The 22563-nt window shown below is 46.1% G+C and overlaps 1 protein-coding gene across 3 annotated transcripts in view; it reads right to left on the reverse strand.

Moving 5' to 3' along the window:
• sulf1 (sulfatase 1) overlaps positions 1-22563 on the reverse strand; it is a 421690-nt gene that overhangs the window by 153224 nt on the left and 245903 nt on the right. For all 3 annotated transcript variants that reach the window (XM_041189449.1, XM_041189450.1, XM_041189448.1), the window contains one exon: positions 21326-21477. In XM_041189449.1, the coding sequence (XP_041045383.1) occupies positions 21326-21477 (152 nt within the window). The remainder of the gene's footprint in view (positions 1-21325; positions 21478-22563) is intronic.

The following is a 22563-nucleotide window of genomic DNA, read 5'->3' on the forward strand; positions in this document are numbered from 1 at the left end:
TGGTACTGGGTTTGTAACCCCAAGATCAAGAGTTCAAATCTCACAATGGCAAACTATGAAACAACGTAACTTCATCTGAAACAGATGGAAACGGGTTTGTACTCGAAAGAGTTACATCTTATTAACCTTCCTCAAGCTGCTGCTACATCTTGGCGCTCCCCGACATCCACAGTGGAGGTGGAAGCAGCCTGTTGACTGCTACACCCTGTTTGTGATGATCTTGATGGCCATCCTCTTGAGGGCTAAGACCTGCAGGGGCCCGGCCTGCTTTCAGAGTCCTGCTGTAGGGCAATGGCACCCAACCTTGGCCTGTGGGGCTGGAGCTGCTGGGCAGGAAGAGGGGATTCAGATGGGCCAGATGCTCCTGGATTCACCTGCTGATCCTCCTCCCCATGGGTGCCTGATGGCCTCTGGCTGACTCCTTAAGGAGAAGGGGAAGCTGGAGTGAGATTGAGCTGGCCCACAACCCTCTAATGTTGACACTGTTGGAGGCCAGCTATGACTTCAGCAATAGCATTCAGCTCACAGACCAGTGCAGGACCAATGTCCTGGGCCAAGACCACCAACCTACCAGTGTTGACTTCGGTGCATTGACATGCCGGCGCTATCATCTCAGCCTGAAGGCGGACGGACTTCTCCATCATGCCTTGCAATCTGAGGATTGCAGCGGACATTCCTTCCTGATGTTCCTGAACTGCCTTTGCAGCTCCATCAACTGAGGTTTGACTGAGTCCAGAGGCTTCTCATCTGACCCGGACTCAGCAGATTTCTGGCCTCCAGCAATCTTCCAAGTGCCAGAAACGTGCAAAGTCCCTGTCACTGCCAACTGTGGATCAGATAGTGTGAAGTGCTCACCAGATTGTGACCCCCAAGGCTACTCTAGGACTAGGTCCCACCAAGGTGTGTGCCTCTGCGCTGGTGGAGGGTGTGGGTGAGCACTGTGACCAGTCTTCAATTAGGGTGTCATCAAATTCTTCCGAGGGATCTTCAGGACTTAGATTGAGGATCTGAGTCATGGCCCCCATGGCTGTTTCCCAGATGTGCCTGTGAAAGCAAGGAAACATAACTAGTGCATGGCAGGGGACTGTGGAACAGGGGAACTGACTCAAAGGATGGTTGTCTGATGGATGTTGCACTGCTGGTTCCTCACTTGGCTGAGCACTGCCGACCTCACCGTCAGCACAGGACAGGAATTCCAGATTGTTGCCAGCCAGCTGGATGACTCTATTTTCCATGTCTGTGAAGACCTTGATGTCGGGCATTCCACACCAGAGTGCGACCTCTCCCTCTTGTTTTGTGTCACTTGTCCTGCATGAAGACAGGTGGAGAGAGTATAAGCAGGATACCGTCAGGGAGGGTGATAAGGATGCCTGGCAAGTGTGGGTAGTGAGTGTTGCCGTGGACTGGATGATGACAGATGAAGGTGTGCGTGAGAGAGTAAATGGTGATGTCCCTTGAATAGCAGTGAGTGAGGGCCCTGTGGATGTGTGATGGGTTTGTGGGTGTGTGAGTTGAGAGCGGTGAGAAGAGTGACTTATCCTGGCAGAACGGAGGGGATCATTCATGCTCTTTTGGCACTGTGTCTGTCCTCTTTATCAGGGGGTTTGTGCCGACCACTGCTGCCATTACCTCCCATGCTGGATTTGTCACCCTTTTTGATTGTTTTTGCCCAGAGCGGTGTTAGAGGACTTCACGGCGGGCCTCCACAGCATCCAGTAAATGCCTGAGCGAGGAGTCAATAAATTTGGGGCCAGCATGTTTCTCCCGTTTGGCAGCCATGACTTTCCAGCAACTTCTGATTCCTTAGAGAGAGCTAGCTCTGTGCAGGGGCAGCCTTTAAACATGGTGCCTGGATTACTGAAGGTCTGAGGTGACAGCAGCACGGGCGAATCAGAGGCCTGGCATGTTTCCTGGAAATGCCTTATTAATGAGGCGGACATGCTGGGAATGGGACGATACGGTGCAAAAAGCCACCATTGCAGCCGGTGGGTAAAACGTCCTTTCTCCCACCCACTACCATACTTTGTGCAAATCTGGGACGTTGCTGCCCTAACTTTACATTCCCAATTTTATTAAATTTGAATTCCACCAGCTGCCATGGTGGGATTTGAGTCCATGTCCTCAGAGTATTTGCCTAGGTCTCTGGATTACTAGTCCTGTGACATTGCTGCTATGACACAGTTGGTTGGGCCTGGGACATACCCTGAGGAGCTTGTGCAGCAATATTCTGGGGCTGAAATTACCGTGTTCCAACAACCTCAACCCTCTTCTTTTTCCTAGGTTTGACTCAAACCAGTGGAGAATTACCCCCCACCCATCCCTGCACTCACCCCCCCGATTCCCATTGTCTTCAATTTTGCTAGGGCTCCTTGATGCTGCAGTTGGTCAAATGCTGTCTTGATGTCAAGAACAGTCACTCTCACTTCACCTCTTTTTTAATCTTTTTGTGGTCCTGAGTTCCACCTTCTAACCACTTTCTGAGCTGAGAAGATTCTCCTGATTTCTTTATATGGTTATATTTACGGCCCCTTGTTTTGAAATTCATCAGAATTTCTACATCTACCCTAAAAAAACACCTCATAGTTTTAAAAACCTCTATTAGGTCACCTCTCAATATTCTCTTTCATCAAGAAAAGGCCCCATTACTCCAATAATGATACCATGAAACCTAATGTTAAAGGAGATCTGGGGTTTTAGCAAATTTGGCACTAAAATTCTCCGATGCCCAATTTTTGTGGAGCAGCGAACAACAAGGCAAACACAAGATTAACTATCTAGCCAAAAGAGTTGATTACAAGCCAGGAGAATGTATGTTTAAGCACTGGAGCTCTGAAGTTAAGCCAGAGAACAGCCATCAGGGTGATCCTAGCATCAGTGGACTAAATCATGACTGGAGACTGAGCATGTTTGTGGTCTTTTGGAACTTTTTCATAGTGTGTCTGATTTGGCTATCGCTGGGCTGCATGACTGTTCCTCTTTACCACTTTGAACCAAGTGGTAAAGAAGTGTGTCAGAAGTATGAATAAAACATGATTTTATTTTCAACTTTGTTGCTTCATTGAAAGCAAATTTGAATTTAGCTGCCTGTCGATAAACCCGTAATGGTAACATAATCTGAAATCCAGAGCTGTATTTGACTTAGAACAACTTCCAACTGTGTGAAATATTATCAGAGTATAAGAGAATCAGCGAAACCAAAACTGTCAACAGCAGTAACATTAAGGAAATTTACACAGCTTCTGCCCAAATCTCCGCTATGACAGAGAGAAGCAGAAGAAAATAAGACCATAAGACCATAAGATATAGGAGCAGAAATTAGGCCATTCGGCCCATCAAGTCTGCTCCACCATTCAATCATGGCTGATAAGTTTCTCAATCCCATTCTCCTGCCTTCTCCCTGTAACCTTTGATCCCCTTACCAGTCAAGAACCTATCTATCTCAGTCTTAAGTAAACTCAATCACCTGGCCTCCACAGCCTTCTGTGGCAATGAATTCCATAGATTCAACTCTCTCTGGCTAAAGAAGTTTCTCCTCATCTCTGTTCTTTACTCTAAGGCTGTGTCCTCGGGTCCTAGTCTCTCCTACTAATGGAAACATCTTCCCCACATCCACTCTATCCAGGCCTTTCAGTATTCTGTAAGTTTCAATCAGATCCCCCCCTCATCCTTCTAAACTCCATCGAGTATAGATCCAGTGTCCTCAAATGTTCCTCAAATGTTAAGCCTTTTTCCTGGGATTGTTCTCATGAACCTCCTCTGGACCCTCTTCAGGGCCAGCACATCCTTCCTGAGATATGGGGCCCAAAATTGCTCACAATATTCTAAATGTGGTCTAACCAGAGCCTTATAAAGCCTCAGCAGCACATCCTGCTTTTATATTCTAGTCCTCTCGAAATAAATGCCAACATTGCATTTGCCTTCCTAACTACTGACTCAACCTGCAAGTTAACCTTAAGAGAATCCTGGTCTAGGACTCCCAAGTCCCTTTGCACTCCAGATTTCTGAATTCTCTCCCCATTTAGAAAATAGTCTATGCCTCTGTTCTTCCTACCAAAGTACATGACCTCACACTTCCCCACGCTGTATTCCATTTGCCACTTCTTTGCCCATTCTCCTAACCTGTCCAAATCCTTCTGCAGTCTCCCCACCTCCTCAATACTACCTATCCCTCCACCTATCTTTGTATATCTGCAAACTTAGCCAGAATTCCCTCAGTTCCTTCATCTAGATCATTAAAGTATAAAGTGAAAAGTTGTGGTCCCAACACTGACCCCTGCGGAACTCCACTAATCACCAGCCGCCATCCTGAGAAGGACCCCCTCTCTGCCTCCTGTCAGACAGCCAACCTTTTATCCATGCTAGTACCTTGCCTCTAACACCATGGGCTCTTATCTTACTGAGCAGCCTCCTGTGCGGCACCTTGTCAAAGGCCTTCTGGAAGTCCAAGTAGATAACATCCATTGGCTCTCCTTTGTCTAACCTACTCATTACCTCCTCAAAGAATTCTAACAGATTTGTCAGGCATGACCTCCCCTAGATGACTTTGCCCTATTTTATCATGCACTTCCAAGTGTTATGAAATCTCATCCTTAATAATGGACTCTAAAATCTTATCAACGACCGAGGTTAAGCTAATCGGCCTGTAAATTCCTGTCTTTTGCCTCAATCCCTTCTTAAACAGGGGGTTTACATTAGCGATTTTCCAGTCCTCTAGGACCCTCCCTGACTCCAGTGATTCCTGAAAGATCACCACTAGCGCCTCCACTATCTCTTCAGCTATCTCCTTCAGAACTCTGGGGTGTAATCCATCTGGTCCAGGTGATTTATCCACCTTCTCCTTGGTAATGGCCACCATACTCACCTCTGCCCCCCCAACTTTTTTGAACTTTGGGGATGTTACTCGTGTCTTTCACCATGAAGACTGACGCAAAGTACCTATTCAGTTCCTCCGCCATTTCTTTGTTCCCAACTACTACTTCTCCAGCGTAATTTTCCAGCGGCCCAATGTCCACTTTTGCCTCTCTCTTATCCTTTATATATCTAAAAAAACTCTTGCAATCTTCTTTTATATTACTGGCTAGTTTACCCTCATATTTAATCTTCTCCCTCCTTATTTCTTTTTTAGTTGTCCTCTGTTGGTCTTTGTAGGCTTCCTAATCCCCTGGCTTGCCACTGCTCTTCACTGCATTGTATGTTTTCTCTTTAGCTTTTATGCTGTCCCTGCCTTCCCTTGTCAGCCATGTTTGCCTCGTCCTCCCTTTAGTATGCTTCTTCGTCCTAGGGATGAATTTTTGCTGTGTCTCCCAAATTACTCTCAGAAACAGCAACGTTCCACTGTCTTTCCTGCCAGGCTCATCTCCCAGTCAATTCTGGCCAGCGCCTCCTTAGTTGCCTTTATTCAACTGTAATTCCGTTACAAAGAACAAAGAAAAGAACAAAGAAAAGTACAGCACTGGAACGGGCCCTTAGGCCCTCCAAGCCTGCGCCGATCATATTGCCCGTCAACTAAAACATTTTGCACTTCCGGGGTCATATCCCTCTATTCCCATCCTATTCATGTATTTGTCAAACTGCCTCTTAAACACTACTATCGTACTTGCTTCCACCACCACCTCTGGCAGCGAATTCCAGACACTCATTACCCTCTGCGTAAAAAACTTGCCCCACACATCTCCTCTATAGTTTTCTGCTCTCACCTTAAATCTATGTCCCCTAGTAATTGACTCCTCCACCCTGGGAAAAAGCTTCTGATTATCTAATCTGTCCATGCCACTCATAATTTTGTAAATTTCTATCAAGTCGCCCCTCAATCTCCGTCGCTCTAGTGAGAACAATCCAAGTTTCTCCAGCCTCTCCTCATAGCTATTAACCTCCAGACCAGGCAGCATCCTGGTAAACCTCCTCTGCACCCTCTCCAACGCCTCCATATCCTTCTGGTAATGTGGCGACCAGAATTGCATGCAATATTCCAAGTGTGGCCTAAACAAAGTTCTATACAGCTGCAGCATGACTTCCCAGCTTTTATACTCAATACCCTTGCCAATGAAGGCAAGCATGCCGTATGCCTTCCTGATTACTCTATCCACCTGCATTGCCACATTCAGTGACCTGTGAACCTGTACACCCAGATCCCTCTGCCCGGGATTCTGCCATTTACTGTATAATTCCGGCCTGTATTAGACCTTCCAAAATGCATTACCTCGCATTTGTCCAGATTAAACTCCATCTGCCATTTCTCCGCCCAAGTCTCCAACCAATCTATATCCCGTTGTATCCTTTGACAATCCTCTTCATTATCTGCAACTCCTCCACCCTTAGTGTCGTCTACAAACTTACTAATTAGCCCAATTACATTTTCCTCCAAATCATTTATGTATACTACAAACAGCAAAGGTCCCAGCACTGATCCCTGCGGAACTCCACTAGTCATAGCTCTCCATTCAGAAAAACACCCTTCCACTGCTACCCTCTGTCTTCTATGACCAAGCCAATTCCGTACCAATCTTGCCAGCTCACCTCTGATCCCGTGCGACTTTACCTTCTATACCAGTCTGCCATGAGGGACCTTGCAAAGGCCTTACTGAAATTCATGTATATAACATCCAATGCCCTTCCATCGTCAATTATCTTTGTCAATTCCTCGAAAAACTCGATCAAGTTAGTACACAACCTCCCCTTCACAAAACCATGCTGCCTCTCACTAATATGCCCATTTGCTTCCAAATGGTAGTAAATCCTGTCATGAAGAATCTTCTCCAATAATTTCCCTACCACTGACGTAAGGCTCACCAGCCTGTAATTTCCTGGATTATCCCTGCTACCCTTCTTAAACAATGAAACGACATTGGCCATTCTTCAGACCTCTGGGACCTCACCCGTAGCCAGTGAGGATACAAAGATTTCTGTCAAGGCCCCAGCAATCTCCTCCCTTGCCTCCCTCAGTACTCTGGGGTAGATCCCATCTGGCCCTGGGGACTTATCCACCCTAATATTCTTCAAGACGCCTAACACCTCCTCTTTTTTGATCTCAACATGATCCAGGCTATCTACACACTCTTCCCTAGACAATTTGACTGCTAAGTCCTTCTCTGTGGTGAATACTGATGGGAAGTATTCATTTAATATCTCTCCCATTTCTTCTGGCTCCACACACAGATTCCAACTTCTGTCCCTGAGCGGGCCTACCCTTTCCCTGGCTACCCTCTTGCTTTTTACATATGTATAAAAGGCCTTGGGATTTTCCTTAATCCAGTGACTTTTCATGACCCCTTTTAGCCCTCCTTACTCCTTGCTTTAGTTTCTTGCTACTTGCTTTATATTCTCCACGGGCTTCATCTGTTCCCAGCCTTCTAGCCCTTACAAATGCTTCCCTTTTCTTTTTGACTAATCTCACAATATCCTTCGTTATCGAAGGTTCCTGAAACTTGCCATGCTCATCCTTCATCCTAGCAGGAACATGCCGGTCCTGATTTCTTATCAACTGACGTTTGAAAGCCCCCCACATGTCAGTTGTTGATTTGCCCTCAAATATCCGCCTCCAGTCTAGATTCCTCAGTTCCTGCCTAATATTGTTATAATTACCCTTCCCCCAATTAAACACCTTAACCCGCAGACTCCTGTTATCCTTATCCACCAGTACCTTGAAACTTACTGAATTATGGTCACTTTTCCCAAAATGCTCCCCTACTGAAACTTCAACCACCTGGCCGGATTCATTCCCTAAAACCAGGTCCAGTATTGCCCCTTCCCGAGTTGGACTATCTACATATTGTCTCAGGAAGCCCTCCGGGATGCACCTTACAAATTCTGCACCATCCAAACCCCTAGCACTTAGTGATTCCCAGTCAATATAGGGAAAGTTAAAATCACCCACCACAACAACTCTATTGCTTTTACATCTTTCCAAAATCTGCCTACATAACTGTTCCTCAATCTCCCAGCAGCAATTGGGAGGCCTATAGTAAACCCCAACATTGTGACTGCACCCTTCCTATTACTGTTACATCTGAATCCAGCTTTTTCCTCTCAAATTGCAGGGCAAATTCTACCATATTATGGTCACTTCCTCCTAAGGGTTCCTACCTTAAGCTCCCTTATCAAATCTGCGTCAATACACATCACTAAATCTAGAATTGCCTGTTCCCTAGTGGGCTCCACCACAAGCTGCTCCAAAAAGTCATCTCGTAGACATTCCACAAATTCCTTTACTTGGGATCCACTACCAACCTGATTTTCCCAGTCTACCTGCATATTGAAATCCCCCATGATCACTGGAACCTTGCCTTTCTTACACGCCTTTTCTATCTCCTGGTGTATCTTGTGCCCCACATCCTGACTACTGTTCGGAGGCCTGTACATAACTCCCATTATGGTTTTTTTACCTTTGCGGTTCCTCAACTCTACCCACACAGGTTCTACATCATCTGACCCTACGTCGTTTCTTGCTATCGATTTAATTTCATTTCTTACTAACAAAGCAACCCGACCCCCTCTGCCAACCTGGCTATCTTTTCAATAGGATGTATATCCTTGGATATTTAGCTCCCAGTCCTGATCCCCTTGCAGCCCTGTCTCCGTTATGCCCACCACATCATACCTGCCAATTTCAATCTGCGCCACAAGCTCATTTACCTTATTTTGTTTACTGTGTGCATTCAGACACAACACTTTCAGTCCTGTATTTCCCGTCCCTTCTCTCATTATCGTCCCTTTATCTGATGTGCTTGAAGTTCGATTCCTAGCCCTTTCCAAACACTCTGTCCTATTTTGTGTTCTGGAGACTTTAATAGCCTCTCCTGGGCTCTCCTTTCTTTTCAGGTTTTTCATAATTTTCCATGAAGTTGAATCCAACCACCCACCCCCCCCACCCCCCGCCCCCCCACAATGCTAACCTGCTGCTTTGTTTCCCATTAGTCATACTTCTTGGAGTTTTACCCTTCCTTCCCCCACCATGAGAAGGTTCAGGTGGCAACTTCTTTAGTCAGTGTCTGGGAAATTCAAGGCAGAGCTATAATTGTTTAAAATTGTGAATTGGCTCAGCTTTTAAAACTTTCAGCATGGTTCAGACTGGATTTACACGGTTTTGAACATTTGTTATGAAGTCTGGACAAAAAGGTCAATATTTTGATACACTTTGGCTGGATTTTCCGGCCTGGTTGGCATCGGGCATAATAGTAGGCAGGCAGGGGGAGCAATATGGCAAGAAGGCAAAAAAATCGGTTTTACACCGTCATGAAACCCGTTTGCAATCGATAGCTCCACCCATCAATGGTGGACTACGTTTCCCACCGCTGCATGTTGGGGACATCATTTTAATACATTTGCATCTAATTATAAGCACGCTCATCAGAATCATCCCCCCACGCCAAATTCACTGCCCATGTCGGCGTGACTTCAGAATGGCGTTCTTCGCAAACTGCTTTTGCAAAGCGCGCACTAGGTGACCTGAACTTCGAAGATGAGTGCACACAAACATGCTCAGCGTTCGCAAGCATCACCCGTAGGACATCAAAGAGGTGCCTCGCACTCGCTGGGGGCACTGGCAAGTCGCTTTATCCCGGCTGCTTTTCAGTGCAGCGTTGGGGCAAGGGCTCCAGTGCAGGGGGCAGGTGGGGGGTAAGTCAGCACAAACCGACTGAAGGAAACACTCCAGCACATGCTTGAGAGGGGTGGGTAGAGGGGAGGTGAGGGGAACGGCCATGCACTTGGAAAGCCTTGTCAAAAGTGAGTATCCATCCACAGCCGAGGTCCGTTCAGCTGCAGCTCCACTGACATGCTTGGAGCCGGGTCTGTGAAACTTTTCTGCCCACTCAAGCAACACAAAAACATGAAAGTACCACCAAATGCTCCAGAACTTTTCACTCCTCGGGCACAAACTGCAAATGAATGTGCATTTTAGGGGGCAGCAGAGCAATTGCCCGACTGAGCAAGTTGTAGAATCCTCTCATGGAAGCTGGCCATGGTGCAGTCACTGGCGGGGGTGCTCACAACCCCCTGCAATGCTTTTATTAAGGTTTAGACCAGTATCCCTCATGGTCCAACCTAACAGTGCAGCCCTCCAGTGCAGGTTAGGAGAATGCCTGCGCCTGAGAACACAGCATGCAGTCCAATGGCTGAAGCTGCCGCCAAACAATCAGGGGGAGTGGGGCAGAGGTGGGTGGGGTTTCAGACAGCCAATGAACACACTACATGCTGGCCATCCAAGTGGTGTCCAGCACTCTCCTGCATGCATGAAGAAGCCTTCAGACTTAACCAAGAAAGGTTCTTAGTACACCTATGCTAACCCACGCATCTCTCTCTTTGAGAGGACGAGAACATCAGGATTATGGAGCTTGGTGATTTAGCGGTATGCCTCATGGCTTACAGGGAGCAAAGAAGAAGAAGAAGAGAGCGGCAGAGGCGTTTCGCTTGGCAAAGGAAGGAGCACCTCCCTCAAGATGAAAGGGCGGCAGAGCCTGCTACGCACACAGCTGAAAATCCACAGTGAGCCGTCGTTCGTAGGTGCCTTGTGAGAACCAGGGTCTATAGACAGCACTGTTATTCCTGCTGAAGACCGAGAACCAGTGTCGCCAAGGACTGTGCATGTCTAGGGAACTGGTTGGTCACATATGCCACCTACTGCAGGATTTGGCCCCATGGGGACATGGAGGAGGCATCCACTGCCAGTGGCTGGGAAAGTGACTGCAGCGCTCAATTTTTACACCAGTGGCTCCTTCCAGGGCTCCACAAGTGACCCATGTGGACCCCGCAAGCCTCCAGGGACATGTGTATCCAGGAGGTGACGGGCTCTATCTTCATGAAGGCACAGGACTTTGTGCATTTCACCTGGGATCCGAAAGCCAGGAAGCAAGAGGGCTGGGATTTGGGCAGATCTCTGGTTTTCCACAGGGGTAGGGTGCCATCAACCGCACTCACATGATGCTGAGATCTCCGTGGCAACAAGCAGTCAACTACATCAACTGCAAGGGCTTCTGCTTGCCGAATGTTCAGCTGGTGTGCAACCACCACAAACACAGCCTACAGGTCTACATGTGATTCCCGGGGAACGTCCACGACTCCTGCATCCTTAGCAGGTCTCAGATCCTTGACTTCTTACAGGGTCTAGAGAAGCTGCAGGGTTGGCTCCTCAGGAAGAAGGGCTGCCCACAGAGGACGTGGCTGATGGTGCCCATATGGTTGCCTCAGCCTGCAGCAGGGTGCAATGAGGCTTATGCGATGACCCGGACTTTGGTGGAGCAAACAATAAGCATTTTGAAAATGAGGTTCCAGTGCCTTGACAGGTCCAGTAGAGCACTGCAATACAGTCCCCAAAGGGTGTCGTGCACCATTATCACTTGCTGTATGCTCCAAAACCTGGCGCTGCAGTGGGGGGAGGACCTGGCTGAGGAGGAGGTGGAGGAGCTGCACGGATCCTACGATGAGGAGGACGTCGATGGGAATGATGATGATGAGGCTCTTGAAGGCCAGTGGTGAGGCCATTGCATAAGGCAGAAGAGGCAGGTGCGCTTGGGAGAATCCTGTGTTGCTAATGGCAGCACACACACCCTCAGTGCTCATGGGAGATGCAGAGACCCTAAAAGTGGCTATATTCCAGGAGGATAATGACAACATGCAGTGAGGCCACTGCATAGATCTTCACATAGCCTCTGTGAATGTCTGACTCCTGTTTGGCTGAGGGCAGCTCGCTTGTACTCTGCGATCAGGTTCAGGGAGATGCAGCTGTGAAATGTTAAATACCCTTGATTCTTTGCCAGCTTCAGCACCTGACTCCTTCAGGAGCACTGGTAACATATGCTGAAGAGATGGGGGCCAGCCCCACCTCAAAGGTGCTGAGAGGACACAGAGAGAATGACAGAACTCTGTGACGCCTGCCCATGGCATTCTGGCACCAATGACAAGCACCATTGAGGTGCAAGCATCAGTAATGTGTCCAGGGACTGTGAAGCCTGACCATCACTTTGGTCTCAAGGCTGCACAAAGCACAGGGAAGAGGCCCTGGGCTGAGCCACCTTCATCGATCTTGTGGAGGAACCAAGGTTTCACATCTGAGTGACATGAACACTGCTCATCATAACAAGAAGCCATAGGCAAGGAGAAATCTTGGGAGATTATTTACAATAGTGAACATTATGTACAAGTGATTAACACCTGAGCCCAGGCTGTGCAAGCCAAGTGGTTATGGTACTGGGTTTGTAACCCCAAGATCAAGAGTTCAAATCTCACAATGGCAAACTATGAAACAATGTAACTTCATCTGAAACAGATGTGTAACTCTTTCGAGTACAAACATGTTTCCCTTATTAACCTTCCTGGCCCTGCTGCTACGTCTTGGTGTTCCCTGGACATCCACAGCGGAGGTAGAGGCAGCCTGCTGACTGCTACACCCTGCCTGTGATGACCTTGGTGGGTGTCCTTTGGAGGGCCAAGAGCTGGAGGGGCTCAGCCTGCTTTCGGGGTCCTGCTGTGTGGCAGTGGCACCCTCCTCGGTCTGTGGAGCTGGAGCTGCTGAGGTCACAGGAAGAGGGGATTTGAATGGGCCGGACACTCTCAGAGTCACCTGGGTGGATCGTCCCGGGGTGTGCACTTGCTGATCCTCCTCCCTATGAATGTCCAAGGGCCCCTGGCTGACTCCTTGAGGACAAGGGGAAGCTGGAGTGAGATGGAGCTGCCCACACCCCTCTTGCATTGACACTGTTGGAGGCTAAATATGGTGTCAGCGATGGAGTTCAGCCTGCGCAGCAGCGCATGACCAACGTCCTGGACCAAGGTCTCCATGGTGGCCACCATCTTGCTAGTGTTGAACTCGGTGCATTGGCTTCCCGGAACTATCACCTCAAAGTGAAGGTGGATTGTCTCCTCTATCGTGCCTTGCAATCTGAGGAGTGCAGCGGACATCCCTTCCTGATGTTCCCAAGCTTGCCTTTGCAGCTCCAGAAACTAAGGTATGAACGAATCCAGAGGCTCCTCATCTGACTCGGACTCAGCAGATTTCTGGCCTCCAGGAGTTCTCCGAATGCCAGAAAACTGCAAAGTCCCTGCTGCAGCCTGCAGTGGATCAGACAGTGCAAGGTGTTCACCAGATTGTGATCCCGAGGCTACTCTAAAACTAGGTTCCACTGACGTGCATGTCTCTGCGCTGGTGGAGGGTGTGGGTGAACACTGTGATAGGTCTTCAATTAGGGTGTCATCAGATTCTTCTTCCGAGGTGTCTTTGTGGCTTAAGTTGAGGACCTGACTTGTGGACTCTATTGGCTGCTTCCCAGGTGTGCCTGTGAAAACAAGGGAAGATAAATAGTGCATGGCAGGGGACTACGGAACAGGGGAACTCACTCACAGCATGGCTGTCTGATGGATGTTGCACTGCTGGATTCTCACTTGGTTGAGCCGACCTCACCATCTGCAGAGGAATGGTCCAGATCATCGCCAGCTAGATGGCTGACTATTTTCAAAGTCTGTGAGGAAATTGACATCAGGCATTCTTCCACCAGTCTGCGACCTCTCCATTTTGTTCTGTACCAGCTTGTCCTGCCTGAAGACAGATGGAGAGAGTGTAAGCAGGACACCTGCCAGGCCAAGATGAGAAGGATGCCTGGCATCTGTGGTTGGTGAGTGGTGCCACGGATGGGAGAGGACATGATCCGCAATGCAGATGAAGGTGTGTGTGAGAGAGTGAATGGTGATCTCCCTTGAACTGGCAGTGAGTGAGATCCCTGTGCATGTATGATTGTTTTGTGAGTGTGTGAGTTGAGAGTGATGAGGAGAGTGATTTACCCTGGGGAATGGAGGAGCTCATTCATCCTCTTTTGGCACTGGGTGCCTGTCCTCTTTTGTAGGGCATTTGCGCTGACCACCGCTGCCACAGCCTCTCATGCTGGATTTGTCACGTTGCTTTCTGGTCTTCACCCAGAGTAGGGGTAGAGGACTTCACGGTGGTCCTCCACTGCGTCCAGTAGACACCCGAGGGATGTGTCGCTAAATTCAGGGACAGCATGTTTCCTCCCTTTGTCAGCCATGAATTTGCAGCAGCTTCTGATCCCTTAGAGAGTGCTAGCTCTGTGCAGGAGCACCCTTTAAATATGGTGCCCGGATTTCTGAAGACCTGAAGTGATGCTGGTGCGGGTGAATCAGAGACTGCCCTGCCACGATCCAGCGTGTCTCCCGGGAACGCAATATTAATGAGGTAGGAGGGGTCAGGAATGGGATGATACAGTGAGAAAGCCTGCCATTGCAGCTGGCGGATAAAATGTCCTTTTTCCTGCCCGCTACCACGCATTGTGCAAATCTGGGACAATTCCACCCTTTGAATAAAAGTATCTCAAAGCTGTTTAGTTGTCCTATTATCTGACAAGACAACTTACCAAGTTCGCAAATACAATGGAGCATTAGTAGCCTGGCTGGTGCCAGTATGTGTCTAATAGTAAAATATGTTACGTAGAAAGAATAATGGGAAATGTGGAGGCCATGGAGAAAGACACAAACCCAACTGAATTCCCAACCTGTGTCCACCAAGTGAGGGAGTGCTGAATGCAGGCAGTGGGTGGATAAAAAAATAGGCAGGGGTTTTCACCAGGCTACCCTGTTGTGCCTTTTGGTGCCCAGCCAACCTGCATAGGCAATGCTCAGCCACTAGGCTGCCCTCTTGGCAACAGGACAAATAACTAGAAAGGCACCTGCAAAAGGACACAAAAACGTGGGGAAGGTGCATCCCCTTCAATGAAGAGTAAGCAATGTCACACAAAAATTACTAAATTAGATAAAAAGCTATTAAACAAATGAACAATGCTTTGCAAAAACAGGTTCAAATCCTCCTAAATGTAATGCAATCTTCTATGTTTGCACACTAAAAGCACATAATTGGAAATTCAGTTGGGCGTGTGTCCCTCTCTGACCTTTCGCTCAATAACTTTAATAGGCATCAGATCTTGAGGTGAGGCACCCAAATTCCTGTTATGCACTCCTGGTGGGCAAGACTTAGCACAAACTCAGAAGATTGTTCCGAAATATATAATCCCACAACTGAACCTGGCAAAAAGTATCTTCAGTGAGTTGCTCACACTATTTCAGTTTAATAATGTTTGATTTTCCAGATTCAATGACTGGAAAGTTACAGGAATGTTTAATTCAAAAGCGTAATCCTAAATTAGCACCAAGAGAATCTCCATATCAAAAGCACGGACTGCGTGTGGTACATGGCAACAGTCTGTTTACTGTACTCTCTAAGTGCAGAAGCCATAGAACATTGTCTTCAGCAGAAGGCCACTTTTTTGGCTATTCATCACTTACCCTGGTGCCTTATATAAGCATCAACGAGAAACTGAAGAAATCCTTGTAATTTAAAACACTCACAGGCATGACTAATCACATGTTCTGGATACAAAGTGCAGCACAGCTGCAAAGGCACAGCCTGAGGCTGCACTCCTTGTCACATGTCAATGTTAGTACAAGCCAACCAGCTGTGTCCTTTCTCCCTCAATACCAGGATCTCAGCAGGCACTAGGTTTCTCGATATTAATATTATAATTATACTCTGCAGAGAGAGCAATTTAGGGCTATTGTTAATAGTAATATTAATGATGAGCTCAAATGACGATCACTTCCTTTTTAAGTTCTTTTTTGACTAGGTCAGTAGTGGAATGACGTTCTGGTTTAAATAAATCTTTTGCATTTTAAAAATGGCTTTGAGCAACAGTCAGCAGATTAAATACAGTGATGTATACAAGACTAACAACCAATGGAAACCAAATGTTATTATGCTCCATATTTTTAGGTCTTAAGTTTTTCTCTTTTAAGCAATGCTCAATGCATAACAACGAGTGATTACAAAACATTGAATGTCATTGAAAGGTCCAGGTGATGTTACAAAAGCCCATTACCTGAATCCTAAGATTAGATTACAATCTTAGTATTACTTTTTTGTGACTGTTATGCTTATGATTGTTTTAATTTTACATTAATTTTGTGTGCCAGTTCTCATGGTGTGATTGCCACTGCACCATGTGCCCATGAAGCATAATAACATTCCCATTGTAGATTAATGGCTGTGATTACATTAATACAGGAAATTAAAATTTTACGGGTAATTATCCAGAATCCCATACTCTGACAATTCATTGGCATGGGCCTAATTTTTGGACATAAAACTGGTGCCTAAGTATCGAATATGGTGGGCAGCAAGTGCACGCTTATTCCACACCAAAAATGCACTGTCCATTGTATTGGATCAGGCTGCTACATAGGTATCCAAGACATGTGCCAAAGTTATATTAAACAATCATTAAAATATTTAAACAAGGGCCCTACTTTTACTGCAGTTATGGGTGGTTTGGTACAGCTTGTTAAATAACTCTTTTGCGATATTGCTCTGCCCCATTTCACACAAGGCTCAGCAATTTGTGGCGCTAGTGGCAGCGCCAATTAATGGGCTCATCCATTGCACACAGGTTAGCGGCTGCTGATTTCTCCTTTTAGTTTACTGCTTAACTCCAGAATGTTTTCAGGTCTGCTTTCTGGCTTATAAAACTTAAACTCTGACTTGTAAGAAAAAGTTTTTGTTGGAGCTGAATTACTTTTGGCTACCTTCAAAATAGTTTCTTGCAGTCATGGATGGATAGTCCTTTAGGGCTGGGGTACAAGGGGGAGCTGCAATAAGAAAGGAGGGAACAGTAGCAACTGGGAGAGGAAGGATGAGGAGGAAGAAACTGCACAGGAGACCATACCCACAATGGAGTACACCTCTTGCCCGAATTTCACTGAGAAGCAATGCTTCAGCCACATTGCTTCACATAGGAATTTGCCACCAGGGTAAATCACCCGCTGCAGTCAGAACTCAAGCTTTGATCCATGGTGGACAGCACTGTCTATGGATGGCAAGGTCACCATGGCCTTTAAACTTTATGCAACAGGCTCCGTTGCCTGTTAATGCAGATTGCATTAGTTTGCAGTCTATCACCGTATCAGGTAAGTTCTCATGGTGTGAAATCAGGTAAGTGACCGAGGCTCTCTGCACCGGGAGAAACATCTGCATCTCTTTCCCCATGGACAGGATGAAACAGGACAACTGAACACAAGGCCTCACATGCATGGCAAGTTTCCCCATAGATGGTATTCATATTGCCTTGCCTGCTCTCCCTCACCAGCAGCCATCTTTCTCAATAGGAAGAGATACCAGTCCCTCAACATCCAGCTGGTTTGTGACATGTAGGTCTGTGCTCAGTTTCTTGGTAGCAGTCATGATACATTCACCCTGAGACAGTCCTCTGTGCTGTCATTGTTCTAACCAGGCTACAGGCTGGTTACCAGGCAACAAAATTGTCCTCTTCAGACGTGGCTCATGACTCCTGTCAGGAACCTGGGCACAAATGACCTACAATGAGAGTCATGCTATCATCAGGAATGTAACTGAGCAGACAGTTGGCATGCTTAAGTAATATTTCTGCTGCCTGCGCCATTCATTTTGGAATCTTTGCAATGTTTGTAGTTGTCTGTTGCATGTTTCATGACTTTGCCATGAAGTGGGGCCAGCCCTTACCACAAGCTGGGAAGCAAAATGTGCAGCAGGAGTGGGAACAGGAGAAGCTGCAGCATCCAGCATCTGTGCCTCTAACAGCCGGAGGTCTCACAGAGCAGCTCATTGAGGATCATTGCATCTGGGCCCATCCTCTCTCCCACCACACCAATACAGCAACAGTCCCACAATCCTGTTCATAACGGTCCTCACTATCACTATCCAATTGCTTTCCTTCATTCAGCTTTATGGACTTCACACAACCTTGAGACTGAATAAAAAACAATTTTATCCAACGATTGAACTCCAATTGTGTCCAATAGTCAACAGAAATTATCATGAATCACCCTTGTGCAAGTGCTTAGGACTATGTGCTCAATTACTTACCCAAGTGCTTCTACAAAGTATATCCCAGTGGCTACAGCTTGGGAGGTGGAAGGTTGCTGAACTTCCATTGAGGTCACTTCAGAGGGCCCTAATGGACGAACTTGAGCAGCTCTGGGCTTTGAAGGCTTGGCTGCAAACTAAAACATCTTGGCATGAGCCTGGATTGCATTGTCCAGTTGGTTGTGTAACATTAAAAAGGGCATTGGCAGAGGGGGTCACATGGGAGGATGCAGGCTGTCACCCCCGAGAGAAGATTACAGGCGTTTCCTCCATGAAGCCATGGCCACTCTCCTGGGAATGTGCCTCAGCACTCTTATGGCTCTGTGCAAGAACAGAGTGTAGCAGTGATGTGGTATTCTAGAAGCCCCGAGAAATATTAGTCACAAGATAGTCACCGTCATCGGAGCATCCATGGCAGTAGTGTTAGCTGGAGTTGACCACTTTGGTTCCTGTTGGACACAGTGCAGCCTAAAGACAATCTCTTACAATTGTCAGGTCTCTGGTGCAAAGATCATTCTCTGTTCCTATTTACTGCACTAAAAATAGCCTAAGGGAATTCCTAAGGGCTGCATCTTACCTATGTCAGGCGTGTTGGGGGGACGGGGGTGGTGGGGGGTGGTGGGGGGAGCAGGCTGGGGCGGGTGTGCAGCTTATTGCCATCTGCAATTGATTGCATGCCGCTATTTTACTTGGGTGGGCCAACTAAAGTCCTAACACGCGGCTAGTAGTGCTCAGCGCTACCTGTGCGGCATGGGGAAGGAGGGAAAGTCGGGCCTGTGCTCTTTCGAAGGGCACAGCAATCTCCCTGAGGCATGGAGCTGCCCCAGGAAGATTAAGTTGATAATGAAAGTTTTGAATAAATTAACGGAAATTTTTTTTAAACATGTCCCCGAGCTTGGAGATGCTTGTACATTCAGCAAAATTTATTTAATTATTTCATTAAACCTTCAGGAAACCTCATCCTGCCCGTGGATGAAGTTTCCTGAAAAACGTAAAGACCACTTGGGCTCTTTGCCTGCCTGCCAACCTTAAGGTTGAACTGGCAGCGTTGTTAATAAGGTTAATTATTTTTTTAATAGCCTTCATAGGCCGTTGACAGTTTGGCAGGCACGCAGCTACCTCTGACACACGTCCACTGAATGAAAGGTGACGTCGCGTGATGACATCAGGATGCACGCCCGACATCATCTCACGTCTTTTTGCGCGTCGGCGTGTCAGGCCAGCCCCAACACATCGATGGCAATATTCTGGCCTAAGTCAAAGTTTCTGGCAAACTTTTTTTTTATAAGACAGTGCTTCCTTAACACATTAATTTAAAATAGTGCTTCAAAAACAGTTATCATTTTAAATCAAATTATTTTATGTTGAGTAATGCATTTTATCCTGAACACTACCCAGTGAATCATGATGGAAAATGTGAATCAGGCAAGGCTTATCTGCAATTGTCTGCATAATCAAATAACCTATTGATACTCATTGTTAGGTCTCATATAAAGAGTTTTGGTTGCACTTCTGGAGGGTTGTCAGCCCCCATGGAAGCAAACCCCAGCATTAGTCGCCACCTTTCGGGATCGAAGGGGAGAAAAACTGAAAGAAAGAAAAAGGCAAACAAAAAAAAAATACAAGAAACTTATAATCGGCCAAAAAATGTTAAGTTGATTTCTATGGAGATGTGCTGAATGCAGTTGGAATCTGCAATTTGCAGGAGTAAGCTGTTGTGAAGTAGGCAGATCACCAAGGCTAATAGCCACATCATTTTCAGAATTAAACCAAACAAAAATATCATAGCCTCAGATGTACATTGCTGGTGCCTGTCATTGTTCATACAGTGCACTCTTTGAGAGTGAATTTTATTTTCCCACAATTAAATGGAAAATGCTTTTAACATTGGAGCCCTAGTCTGTGACATGCCTATGCAAGCAGCTTGTCTTACGGAAACATTCAACTTTTGGCCACATGCCTTGCCTGTTTTAGTGAACGCCCTTTGTTGTGGTTATGGATTTTTATATTTAATGACATAGGATCAAATAGAAGAAATGACCTAAACCTTGGTGTACAGGGCACAATTTCAAAATTTGCAGATGATACAAAATTTGTAAATATTGGGAACTATGAAGAGGATAATATAGAACTTCAAAAGGACATAGGCTGAATTTTCTGGCCCCACTCACGGCCAGGATTTTCCAGTCTTGCCGACAATCAATAGACTTTTGGCTGGCCTGCCACATCTCCCGTGACGGGTCCCGTCATGGTGGGGCTGGAAAATCCCAGCCGTAGATAGATTGCTGGAATGGGCAGATGAAATTTAATGCAGAAAAGTATGAAGTGATTAATTTTGTTAGGAAGACTGCAGAGAGACACGTCAAAAAGGGATGCAGGATCAGAGGGACCTGGGTATATATATGCATAAATCATTGAAGGTGGAAGGACAGGCTGAGAGACCAGTTAATAAAGCATACAGTGTACTGGGATTTATTAAAAGGGGTATAGAGTATAAAAGCAAGAAGGTTATGTTAAACTTGTATAGAACAATGGTTTGGCTTCAACTTTAGTATTACATCCAGTTCTGAGTGCCACACTTTAGAAAAAATGTGAAGATGTTAGAGAGAGAGTGCAGAAAAGATGCATAAGAATGGCCCCAGGGATGAGGAACTTCAGTTACATAGATAGATTGGAGAAGTTGGGATTGATTTCCTTGGAGACGAGAAGGTGGAGAGGAGATTTTATAGAGGTATCCAAAATCATGAGGGCTATCGAGAACAAGAGGGCACAAGTTAAAGGTAATTGACAAAAAAACAATGGCGATATGAGAAAAAAAAATTCATGCAGTGAGTGGTTATGATCTGGGATGCATTGCTTGAAAGTGTGATGGGGGCAGATTCATTTGAGGCATTCAAGAGGAAATTAGATTGTTATCTGAAAAAGAAGAATGTGCAAGGCTATGGGGAGAAGGCAAGGGAGTGGCACTTGGTAAATTGCTACTATGGAGAGCCAGTGCAAACACAACGAGCTGAATGGCCTCCTTTTGTGCTGTAACAATTCCATAATACTGTGAAATAAAAACTGGTGCTTGCTTTGTTTTAGGCTTTACCAACAGTGCAAATGAATGCACACAGGAGAACCTGCAGCAAATGAAGCACATATTTTGGACTAAATATTTAATTGCTTTCCAAAAGGTGTCATCATTTAAAAAAAAACATTTTTCAGTACAGATTAAGATCTCATATGATTGCGTTACATATGTGTATTTTAAAATGTCTTTAATGAACCTCCCTTTCCACCTGGAAATTTTAACATTTTTGCAGGGAATCTGACAATTTGAGGCTGCTTTGGGTGAAAGACGGTGGATTGGTGGGGTGCTGGTGAAGCATGACACATTTATTCAAATTAATATTAAGAACAAAAGTAACGTTTGAAAGCAAATGAAGCAGATACCTTGGAATAATCAAATCCATGCTTCTCCTTAAAGCCATTCCGACTGAGGGTGTAGTTATAAAAACGGGAATTCTTTATAAGTCCAACCCACTCTCGCCACCCTGGTGGGATGTAGCTGCCATTATATTCATTGAGGTATTTCCCAAAGAATGCTGGAGGAGAACAAAATGGAGGTCAGTCCAAATGGAACGCTTAAATTGAAAATGATTTAAACAGCAGCTCTTTGAAAATCTGTTTCGACTCCATGCAAATTGCAGGGGACTAGGAGATGCCTGTGGAGATAGAAACTGTGGTGTGCTTAAACGTACAAATGCTAGGATGTTCCTGTAGGTTCAAATGTGGATTGCTGCAACTAGAACTACAAGATTGGCAGGTTAACAAGCCAATGACCAGTTAGGGAGTGCAGGGTGCAGGTTCGCAACTTGCACCAGCCCACACCCTTACAAGGTGTTTCACTTCCCTTGTAACTTCTGTTTCTCTACTTGTCCATTGTCAGGGTAATTATTGGCACATTTCAGCACAATGCTCCATGAGACAGCGGAAGGTGCTCAGCGGTGGATATCCATAGAGCTGCCTGCAGAATAAGGCTATAACTGGCTGATGATGACTAGGTGTACTACTTTAAATCTTAGGAACACAATAAACCTTACACTTAAAAATAAGGTTAAAACATTAGATTCACCAGCTTCTTATTTCCCCTTAGCCTAATTAATTATAAGGTATCTATTTAAGGGTTATTTAATTGTTTTAAGTTTTTCAAATTTTCAGCTACTTACAGACACTCCCTAACCACAGTTACTCACCAACCAATCAACTTACATTTTTCCTGCAATGCCACTATTTATTTTTTTTTAAAACACAATCAGCTCCTGAAGGTTCTTGATTTTAGCTGTTCCCTTGCAGGTCTGGGTTCCTCTCCACTCCCTGAACGTAAATTAAGCCCTCTACCTATACACCCCAAATTTTAGCTGCTCTAACGCAGGTTTCCTCTCCATTCCCAGCCAATCCCCTTCCTGCTTCTCAGTGATGTCACACCTCGAGTTCTTGTTTCGCGAAGGTGGGCTCTGACTAGCTCCTAATGGAATAACTGCTTTATATCCCGCTTCTGGTCTCGCTCTTTCCTGCTGCTTTGACTGAATTCTTGCCTTCTCCCCACTACTTTATGTCCCTGCTCCTGATCTCGTTCTTTCCTTCTGCTTTGATTGCGGAATGTGTGAAAGAGGAATGCTCCTTTCTAT

Source organism: Carcharodon carcharias, chromosome 6 (assembly GCF_017639515.1).
Source record: "Carcharodon carcharias isolate sCarCar2 chromosome 6, sCarCar2.pri, whole genome shotgun sequence".
NCBI lineage: Eukaryota > Metazoa > Chordata > Chondrichthyes > Lamniformes > Lamnidae > Carcharodon > Carcharodon carcharias.